Raw genomic sequence first — 11,212 nt, 5'->3', positions numbered from 1 at the left:
TCGAGCGGCCATCACTCGCACCGAGCACATCTGAGCGCGCCAGATGGATCGTTAGTCGGCCGCGTGACGACAGCAGGCGACGCCGTCGGCCAAGTGACAAAGAGTCGCTAGCCCGTTTCGCCTCGATCGTCAACACAAAGCGTTTTCGAATGGGATGACACGGCGGTGTCTAGGTGGAATGTTCCGGTCCAACGACGGAGACCTTTATAGAAGCCATAAAACAACATCTTTATTTTAAAAGAGGTGGCATTCAAACACACGAGCCATTACAAAAGTAACAGAAGACATTGCACTTTTTTGACAACAATAACAGTAAAACATGTCTTTGAAAGGCACTTTTTGCATGGCATATAAGAGAACAACATTTAGAAACAATATTAACATAGTACAAACATTAATATGTACGTATTTACAGCTGAACCTGCTGAAACAGAGTCACTTGCTAGCCAGTTTTAGGTAGACAACATCTTCTCCAGAACGTCAACGTCCATCAACGGCAGCTGCGCAACTTGGAAAAACACCCTGAAAGGGGTGAAGGGGTTAGAAGTGAATGATCAGTTTGAAGTTGGAATAACTTTAAGAAGTACAGTGGGGCAAATAAGTATTTAGTCAACCACCAATTGTGCAAGTTCTCCTACTTGAAAAGATTAGAGAGGCCTGTAATTGTCAACATGGGTAAACCTCAACCATGAAATCACATTGTTTGATTTTTAAAGAAATTATTTCCAAATTAGAGTGGAAAATAAACAAGCAAAATTTCTGGCTGTCAAAGAGGTCTAACTTCTTCTAACGAGGCTCTACTCGTTACCTGTATTAATGGCACCTGTTTTAACTCATTATCGGTACAAAAAAAAGACACCTGTCCACAACCTCAGTCAGTCACACTCCAAACTCCACTATGGCCAAGAACAAAGAGCTGTCAAAGGACACCACAGACAAAATTGTAGACCTGCACCAGGCTGGGATCAACTGTGGGAGCAATTATCAGAAAATGGAAGACATACAAGACCACTGATAATCTCCCTCGATCTGGGGCTCCATGCAAGATCTCACCCCGTGGCGTCAAAATGATAACAAGAACGGTGAGCAAAAATCCCGGAACCACACGGGGGGACCAAGTGAATGACCTCCAGAGAGCTAGGACCACAGTAACAAAGGCTAATATCTAAAGATGTCCCGATCACGTCATTTTCAAAGTATCGGAATCGGCAAAAAAAATATCGGACATGCCTTTTTTAAATATATATATATATTTTTTTAATTAAATCGTTTTCTAATTGTATTTAACGTTAGAGACAAAATGTCTTACACTCATCCAGAGTCTTTAGTTTTGGCTTAAAGTAGGTCTATCAAAATTACGCGTTAATGGCGGTAATTAATTCTTTTTAAAATTAATCACGTTAAAATATTTAACGCAATTAACGCATGCGCTGCACGATCCACTCACGCGTTGTCGCGTTCAATCTATAATGGCGCGGTTTTACCTATATATAGAGCTAAAATGCAGAATGAGTAGAGTTAATTTTGGCAGTCTTTGGAGCCTTTTTTTAGTTGGCTAAAGCCTTAAAATCCCTGTCTCAACAATTAGAAATATCGTGGGAAGCAAATTTGGGGAAGAAAGGTAGTAGTTGATCTTTTTCTTAACACCCTACGTTATTTCCCAACGCAGAGAAGATATATCAATTGGTGCCACTACGCACAGTCATGGTTGCACTTCCCATCATGCATTTGGGCAGAACAGTTAAATGGCTACAGTATCATTTACTGAAAGCTCAACAAATACACTAGATGGCAATATTTAGTCACAATATACAAAGTCACATTTATCCTTTAAGAATTACAAGTCTTTCTATCCGTGGATCCCTCTCTCAAAAAGAATGTTAATAATGTAAATGCCATCTTGAGGATTTATTGTCATAATAAACAAATACAGTACTTATGTACTGTATGTTGAATGTATATATTCGTCCGAGTTGTATTCATTTTTTTCTTAATGCATTGCCAAAATATATATGATCGGGAAAAATTATCGGGAATGATTGGAATTGATTCGGGAGCAAACACAAAAAAAAAGCAATCGGATCGGGAAATATCGGGATCGGCAGATACTCAAACTAAAACGATCGGGAGCAAAAAACATGATCGGAACAACCCTACTAATATCAGTAACACGATGCGCCACCAGGGACTCAAATCCTGCACTGCCAGACGTGTCCCCCTGCTGAAGCCAGTACACGTCCAGGCTCGTCTGCGGTTCGCTAGAGAGCATTTGGATGATTCAGAAGAGGACTGGGAGAATGTGTTATGGTCAGATGAAACCAAAATAGAACTTTGTGGTAAAAACACAGGTTCTCGTGTTTGGAGGAGAATGAATACTGAATTGCATCCGAAGAACACCATACCCACTGTGAAGCGTGGGGGTGGAAACATCATGCTTTGGGGCTGTATTTCTGCAAAGGGACCAGGACGACGGATCTGTGTAAACGAAAGAATGAATGGGGCAACGTATTGAGAGATTTTGAGTGAAAATCTCCTTCAATCAGCAAGGGCATTGAAGATGAGACGTGGCTGGGTCTTTCAGCATGACAATGATCCCAAACACACAGCCAGGGCAACAAAGGAGTGGCTTTGTAAGAAGCATTTCAAGGTCCTGGAGTGGCCTCGCCAGTCTTCAGATCTCAACCCCATAGAAAATCTGTGGAGGGAGTTGAAAGTCCGCGTTGCCCAACGACAGCCCCAAAACATCACGGCTCTAGAGGAGATCTGCATGGAGGAATGGGCTAAAATACCAGCAACAGTGTGTGAAAAGCTTGTGAAGAGTTACAGAAAACGTGTGGCCTCCGTTATTGCCATAACAAAGTATTGAGATGAACTTTTGGTATTGGCCAAATACTTATTTTCTACCATTATTTACAAATAAATTATTTAAAAATCAAACAATGTGATTTTCTGGGGGGGTTTTCTCCACATTGTCTATCATGGTTGAGGTTTACCCATGTTGACAATTACAGGCCTCTAATATTTTCAAGTGGGAGAACTTGCACAATTAGTGGCTGACTAAAACGTATTTGCCTCACGGTATATATTTTTATAAGATCTAGCTCTTTGAAAGCAGTGAATTAGTCTTTTTTAATCTAGTCACATCTGAGATGCAACTGTTGGCTGTTTTGAACAATGTACATTGAAAATAAAGACATTGATTGACTGAAAATGGTTCAATATTGGATGAAATGTCTTGTTTTCTCATGTATATTTATAATTGCTCTTTACCTAAAAAAAAAAAAGTTTTACCCGATAACTCCATTAATCGATAGAATTTTCAGTCGATTACTCGATTACTAAAATATTCGATAGCTGCAGCCCTAATGTGTTTCTTTATTTCTACGGCGTGTTGATGACCAATAAACATCTGTGAAAAGAGCTGGAGTCTCATATGCCATCCACACGCACGTGTACACACACGCAGCCGTGAAAATTACCGCCCTCATTTTTATTTTACCGTGCGATAATTGGACTCGTTGCATATCGCGACAGGCTTAGCAACTTCAATAAAACATGTTGTTAGTTAGTTAGATGGACTTACGATCTGCTAGCTTGTAATTGTCTGCGGTCGTCTTCCAAAATTACAACTGGGTGACGGCGCTTTAGGTGTTCATTCAAGGCCGACGTGCAGCCAAGCTTGGAATTGAAGAGACAGGAGGGTACACTTTTGTGTCCTTTGTTTCTGGCCACTCTGTTGCGCTTTTTTGGCTTTGTGCCGCTTTCCCCTCTTGCATACCAAAAAAATCTCCCGATAAGCCCCTCCCCCCTAAAAATGTTCTCCTTGGATTTACACAATTCACGTAGGTCACCCTTTTAGACTTCAAAACGGTGAATTTAACCGAAAAGTGACAGATTATCATGCCTGACCCTGAAAGGGTTGGAAGTGAATGATCAGTTTGAAGTTGGAATAACTTTAAGAAGTACTCTTACGGATGGGCGTATTTTTCACGGATGGCCATCAGGTTGCTTTTAGGGGGCCGCGCCACCATGGAGCGAACCCGGAGCACCACCGGTCCCACCTCAAGCTGCGTGTAGCCGCTGTGGAACTCCAGGATGGGCGACTGGAAGCGTAAAAGGCATCAGAACAAAGAAGACGGCAACCCCGGCCCGGCGGTAAAGGCGTACCCATCCTCCCAGGTCGCTAGTGAGCAGCGCCAGGAACAGGCAGGCCGCCGCCAGCAGCGAAGCTCGCTCCTGCGCCAGCTCCACGTCCATCAGGCTCAGCTCGCAGTAGTAGCGGGCCAGCGTTAGCGTGTCCATGCCCACGCTGGCGCACTGCACCAACACAAAAACACGCCCACTCGGTTTGTCGTCATCTTTGTAATGAATCCAAATGACATATTTGCAAACATTTGCCATAGACTTCCTAATAGTATTGACGGATCAAATCGGTCAAGTAAGGGGCCGCCAACATCAAGAGGAGCTATTCGCAAACACGCAAGCAGCGATCTAATGCCGGATTTCTGTTGAAAAAGTAGGAAAGCTGTACCGCATATAAACAGGAAGGATTGTTTTAGGAGTGATTTTTTCGAGGATTCAAGGTAATTATTATATTTTTTGTACCATACATGCATTTTGAAATTTTGTGAAAAAAAAAAAAAAATCAATGTGAGAAATTAACCGCAACGGACTCGCATCATTCTTCGACATATTTACCTAAAATAAATGCTAACTGCGCTTTTTTTTTGCTTTTCACAATGAACAGAGACTCTTTTACGTCCATATCTATAAAGGATTCGTGCATTTAAGCATTTATTCACAAGAATTTTCACCAGAAAAGCTCTGTTTGCATAAGGCGGCCGCTAGCTACATTCACTAACAGACTAGCATTGTGCTTCGACATGGTTACGTAAATTAATGCTAACTGCATGTGTTTTTTGTTGCTTCTAACCAAGAATCTGGACTGTTATCCGTCCATATCTATAAAGAACTTGGGGATTTAAGCATTTCTTCACAAGAATTTTCACCGGAAAAGCTCTGTTTACATATGGCGGCAGCCTCATTGAGTAACAGACTAGCATCGTACTTCGACATATTTACGTAAAATAAATGCAAACTGCACATTTTTCTGCTTTTAACCGAGAATTGAGACCGTTTTACATCCATATCTATAAAGAATTTGGGGATTTAAGCATTTCTTCACAAGAATTGTCACCGGAAAAGCTGTTTACATAAGGTGGCCACTAGCTACATTCACTAACAGACTAGCATTGTACTTCGACATATTTACGTAAAATGCTAACTGCACGGTTTTTTTTGCTTTTAACCAAGAATAGAGACTGTTTTACGTCCATATCTATAAAGAATTCAGGGATATAAGCATTTCTTCACAAGAATTTTCACCAGAAAAACTCTGTTTACATAAGGCGGCTGCTAGCTACATTCACTAACAGACTAGCATTGTACTTCAACATATTTACATAAAATAAATGCTAACTGCACGTTTTTGTTTTTTTTTTGCTTTTAATTGAGACTGTTTTAAAGCCCATATCAATAAAGAATTCACAGATTTAAGCATTTATTGACAAGAATTTTCACTGGAAAAGCTCTGTTTACATCAGGCGGCCGCTAGCTACATTCACTAACAGACTAGCATTTAGTTTCGACATATTTACGTAAAATAAATGCTAGCTGCAGTTTTTTTTTTTTTTTTTGCTTTTAAACAAGAATCGAGGCTGTTGTACGTCCATATCTCTAAAGAATTAGGGGATTTAAGCATTTATTCACAAGAATTTTCACCGGATAAGCTCTGTTTACATATGGTGGCAGCCTCATTGAGTAACAGACTAGCATCATACTTCGACATATTTACATAAAACAAATGCTAACTGCACGTTTTTTTTGCTTTTAACCAAGAATCAAGACTGTTTTACATCCACATCTATCAAGAATTCGGGGATTTAAGCATTTATTCACAAGAATTTTCACCGGAAAAAGCTCTGTTTACATATGGCGGCAGCCTCATTGAGTAACAGACTAGCATCGTACTTCGACATATTTACATAAAATAAATGCAAACTGCACGTTTTTTTTGCTTTTCACCAAGAATCGAGACTGTTTTACCTCCATACCTATTAAGAATTCGGGGATTTAAGCATCTCTTCACAAGAATTTTCACCGGAAAAGCTGTTTACATAAGGCAGCCGCTAGCTACATTCACTAACAGACTAGCATTGTACTTCGACATATTCACGTAAAATAAATGCTAACTGCACAGGTTTTTTTTTTTTTTTTTTTGGCTTTTGTTTTACGCTCATATCTATAAAGAATTCAGGGATTTAAGTCAACAGAAAGCGCTCTTTGTCTGTGATTCCACTCTGTCAGCTTTGACGGCCTTTCCAACAATCCAGGCCCCCCATTTATCGGCTCCATTATGAAGTCCATGCAATTGCTTTGGCGGTTACGTGGTTGCACGAAATTCACATTTACAGCTACATGCAATTTATATATAAACCAATGACCTACTTTGCTGTAGCGGCGCAGGAAGCTGTAGGCGACGGGGATGCCGATGTCGTAGCCCAGCGTTTTGAAGATGCACGACTCCATGGAGAGGAACTCCTCCTTGTTGTACGTGTCGTCGCAAATGTACAGGAAGTCGTCTAAGCACGGCGGGTTGCGCTCCTACAAAATCAAGTTTAAGCTAGACGCTGCATGTGTTTGCACCACTGTTACCAGACGGCAAGCGAGGCACCTCGAACTTGCAGGCGATCAGCATGGCGGCGGAGCCCAACAACTGCAGGGTGTCGCGGGCGATGGCGGTCCGGGCCAGGAAGTGGTCCGTCAGCTTAACCGCCAGGTACAGTGTCTCGTGGTACAGCTGGAAGTTTTCCTGCGGAGGGGCCGGCGTTCAAAGTCACTGAGTCACCAAGGTCGACTCGGCCGACTCACCTGAACTTCCACCAGCCAGTCCACAAGGATGGCACGCATCTCTGCATTGATGGTGGGCTGCAGGGCCATGAAGTCGTGCAGCGTAAACTTCTCCTAGAAGGAAAGCGGCCTTGCTAATAACGCAAACGTTTTTTTTTCATTCAACGGTGCTCACCTCGCGACTTTTCAGGTAGTCGAAGATATCCTTGGCGTACTCGGGGCACATCATGCAATCGTCGCGGTTCTCCGCGTCCACGTCGAACTCCGCTGGAATCTGCGGACGGGAAGTCCGCCGTGTCACGCCACCCTCATTTGCTGGGGCTGAAGCTGGGTAGGAGCTCACCTGGGGTCTCTCAAGGTGCGCCGGTGGGGCCTTGAGTACCTCGGCTGGAGCCAACACTATTCCCTCCTCGTTCTCATCTTTGTCAACGTTGGGAACTTTGTTTTCCGCGCCCGTTTCTGAGGTCGCCGGGGCGGCCTTTGCTTTCTTCTTGCTGGAGTCCTTCCTGCCTGGTAATCTAACACGGCTTTTACCGGCCTGACAATTTATGAAATAACACGAAAGCCATGAGTAAAGGAAGCAGTGTTGTTTTCGTCACCAATGACGATAAAGAAAATATTTCATTGACGAACAATTTTTTCATGACGATGACAAGAGAAAAACAAGTTTTCGCCTGACGACATGCGACATAGTTTGTTATACATAGGTACTGAATGTAAAAAAGGCAATGTTTGACTGTTTTACTCATAGGATTATCTATAACTGTTATAACTGTAATTCAAGTCCTGTATGGAGTTTCTCCAGTTTAATAAACGTCAATGTCCAAGGTATAACTGTTGTCTTTTCTGGCTTTAATTCATTGTTTAAGACGACATAACTCATAACTAATGTGTTCCGCAGCCAGGGGACACAATTTTTGACGGGGGTAACTAAATCGGCAAGACACCGGTGGTGGATTTGTTGAACAATTAGCCTCTTTAGTGGGGGAAATTGATATTCCGCTCACCATTTTGACGATGGTCTCTAGCATTTCATGGCCCACATTTTCAATCTTTGGTTCCTGCTCAGTAGTTGTTGTCGCTTTAGAAAGCTTAGGTTTGAAAAAAATTACGTATATTCATTTTGCCTCTTCGGTCCTCGAGTGGTTTTGGCTAAGCAAAGCAAATGACCGTCTAAGGTTCTAGTCACATGTATTTACAACTTTTATAGGCAATTTTTTACGGGAAAATTCTTAATTTTAAAATCATATCAGTTAGTTCTGTAAAAACACTTATTTTTAGACCGAGACTAGACTGATACAGGTGGTATACGTTACTGCTTTTTCGCAACAATAATTTTGGAGTCTGGTTGACAGCTAAGCAGTTATTTTTCAACGAATTATTGTATGACATTTTGGAAAACTTGAATGTGCATTTTGTTAGCTTGCTGTGCTTACGTTAGTGAGGTTGAGGAAAGCCACCCGCTTCTTGGGGGCTTCTTGTGAAGGCGAAGCGGTCCTCTTGACGCCAGCGCCACCTTGCTGCAAAAAAATACGAGAGAAGTTGAGGCTCGGATTCCAAAGTTTTTGTGGTTTTCGTTTTACCTCATTCGTGTTCTCTTTCGCTTTATTTTTGGCGTTGACCCGAGCCTGAGCTCTCTTCCCTCTTGTAAACGGCATGTCTTCTGCACACAAGGCAACAACTGCAACGAAAACCCGGGCGGTTGAGACTTTAAACAAAGTTAAACGGCCAGCGTGATGTTAGCGTCTTCCTACCTTTAAGCGACGCGTGCAAGTTGAGCACTTGACAAATATCGCACGGGTTTTCAGATAAATTAACTTCTCTTGAGCCGTTTGTTGCTAGGAACTTCGGAAGAAGACTATTAAGCGTGGTTGATACTCGAATCTGGATGCAGCTTCTCGATTGGTCGAAATAAAGAGGTGCCAGCCAATCAGCGAGCTCCTTAATATGTGTGCTCAGTCGAGATGCTCGTTTACTTACACGGCTTCTCCCGTTTGAGCTATCGAAGCGCTTCCAAATTCAACATAGGCTGTTATCACGCAATATTAAGAAAAATTTCAACCCAACACTTACAATACAGCCGTGGTTTAATATAAACAAATGTTTTTCACGCCCTACTTGTTTTTTGTAAGTGCGTGGGAGTTTTTAAAGGTAGCCGGGAGGAGCCGCTACTTTCCAAAACACTCCTGACTTTCATGCTTTCATAACATGTGACCAACGCGATGTGTTTTTACTTGAAGCAGCCAATAGAATTCGACATCAGCTCACTCGGGGCCACGTTAGCACCGCCCACCGAGGAGTTTAACAACAGAGACCAATAAAATGTCATGTACTGTAGTTGCTGTTATTTTAGTGTTTACAGCGATCCCTCGTTTTTCGCAAATAATAGGGACCATCCCCCGCGAAAATCGAAAATCTGCGTAGAGGCGGAGCTTGTTTACATAAAAAAAAAAATGGGTGTGTTTAATGTATTTATGTTAAATGAAGAGTTCTTATATAGCGCTTTATTCAGATTTAACAACATTTGAAAGAGAAACATATAAGATGTGTTTATGAAAAACATTGTATGCATGGTTATGCTTTTATAAATAGTCTTTAAGCACTGCAAATGAAGTAATTATGACAAACATATACCGTAATTTTCGGACTATAAGGCGAACCTGACTATAAGCCACGACCCACCAAATTTGACACGTAAAAAGCATTTGTTCATATATTTACACCAAAAGATGTTAATGGGTAACACTTTATTAGACAGCAGCATCATAAGACTGTCATAAGACAAAATGAACCACCATGAAGCTTTGAACCAATTCACAGCAAAGCTTCATTGCTTCAAGAAGCTTCATTTGGCCATCACTGCTCCACTAGGGGGAGACAGTCAACCACTGCTGCCACCTATTGTCAACACTGTTTTTGTCCAACATGCCTCCTAGATGTAAATAATAATTTTAAAAAATCATGTTCTTTGCTAATTATTTCTCCAGTTACTGTTCTAGTTGTTTCATTAATTTCTAGTTATGGTATCTGGTAACACATAATTTGACAGTGGAGCTATAAAACTGTCATAAGACATCACAATTATGATATGACACTGCCATGAGCATTAATGAATGCTTATGACGGATGTCATTTTGTGTCATCCGACAAATGTTCTCACATTTGAATGTATGTAAAAGATCCAAGTAGGACAGTAATGGCCAAAGAAGCTTCTTGAAGCAATGGTGGTTCATTTAGTCTTATGACAGTCGTATGATGCCGCTGTCAAATAAAGTGTCACCGGTTAATATCTTTTGTCCATATCTATATCCATTAATGACCATTTTGCCATCGCTGTTTTCTTGGGGAAGACAGTCAACCTCTGCTGCCATCTGCTGTCAACACTGCTGTCATCCAACATGCCTCCAAGCATGCATTGCAGCACTACTGATGTAAATAACAATCAAAATTCATGTTCTGCGTTAATTATTTCTTCAGTTACTGTTCCAGTTGTTGCATTAGTTGCTAGTTAAGGTATTTGGTAACACTTTATTTGATGGTGGCGTTATAAGACCATCATAATTATGACATGACACTGCCATTAGCATCAATTAATGCTTATGACAGATGTCATTTTGTGTCATCCGGCCAATTATCTCCATTTTTATTGGATGTAAAAGATCGGAGCTGGATATAAATCGAGTTAGTGACATAATATGCCGGATGACTCTGAATGACATCTGTCATAGGCATTCATTAATGCCCATGATAGTCATGTCATAATTATGACTGTCTTATGGCAGTCTTATGACGCCTCTGTCAAATAAAGTGTTACCTATTAACCCAAATAAACAACAAATAAGCCACACTGGACTATAAGCCGCAGGATTCAAAATGGTTTATAGTCTGAAAATTACAGTATAAAAGAAAACAATGATTTGCACATGTATATACTGTATGCATCTTAACATTTTTCAATAAAATAATGTACAGGTAGTGTCCAGGTTACGAACGAGTTCCGTTCCTATGCTGGCACAAACCTGAATTTCATCATAAATCAGAATTAAACCTTTAAATACCCCCCCAAATCTCAAAATAACTATCCAAAAACATGTATTATACCTCATTGTACCGTCCTTGCCGAGACGTTGGAGCCAAGTCCTAGCTCGACAGCGAGCTACGCTACTTTATTCGGCTGCTCGTGACATCCACACCTGCAGAATGAAACTAAAATAAACAATATTACATTAGTTTCATTTTCAATAACAGCAATTCAAATTTGCGTTTATAACTAGCTGCTAATACAGCAATAACAATCCACACA

At 41.1% G+C, this 11,212-nt stretch overlaps 1 protein-coding gene across 1 annotated transcript; it reads right to left on the bottom strand.

Annotated features, from left to right (window-relative positions):
• Positions 1 to 220: 220 nt before the first annotated feature.
• On the bottom strand, positions 221 to 8,902 carry ccnb3 (cyclin B3). The gene is made up of 11 exons (XM_057855588.1): positions 8,664 to 8,902; positions 8,493 to 8,590; positions 8,346 to 8,429; positions 7,253 to 7,447; positions 7,085 to 7,183; positions 6,931 to 7,023; positions 6,734 to 6,871; positions 6,508 to 6,663; positions 4,168 to 4,317; positions 3,973 to 4,103; positions 221 to 522 (listed from the first exon to the last, which is right to left on the bottom strand). The coding sequence occupies exons 2-11, from the start codon at positions 8,565 to 8,567 to the stop codon at positions 453 to 455; spliced, it is 1,191 nt and encodes a 396-aa protein (XP_057711571.1). The 5' UTR covers positions 8,568 to 8,590; positions 8,664 to 8,902; the 3' UTR covers positions 221 to 452.
• Positions 8,903 to 11,212: the final 2,310 nt, after the last annotated feature.

This window comes from Corythoichthys intestinalis, chromosome 13 (assembly GCF_030265065.1).
Source record: "Corythoichthys intestinalis isolate RoL2023-P3 chromosome 13, ASM3026506v1, whole genome shotgun sequence".
NCBI lineage: Eukaryota > Metazoa > Chordata > Actinopteri > Syngnathiformes > Syngnathidae > Corythoichthys > Corythoichthys intestinalis.
This window is presented reverse-complemented; position numbering and strand designations above follow the sequence as displayed.

Bases quoted from the DNA above. Each gene is read 5' to 3' on its own strand.
- ccnb3 (XM_057855588.1), bottom strand. From the start codon at position 8,567: ATGCCGTTTACAAGAGGGAAGAGAGCTCAGGCTCGGGTCAACGCCAAA. The intron at 7,184-7,252 runs GTGAGCTCCTAC...TCCCGTCCGCAG, and splicing joins CGCACCTTGAGAGACCCCAG to ATTCCAGCGGAGTTCGACGT. The intron at 6,664-6,733 runs GTGCCTCGCTTG...TTGATTTTGTAG, and splicing joins TGATCGCCTGCAAGTTCGAG to GAGCGCAACCCGCCGTGCTT.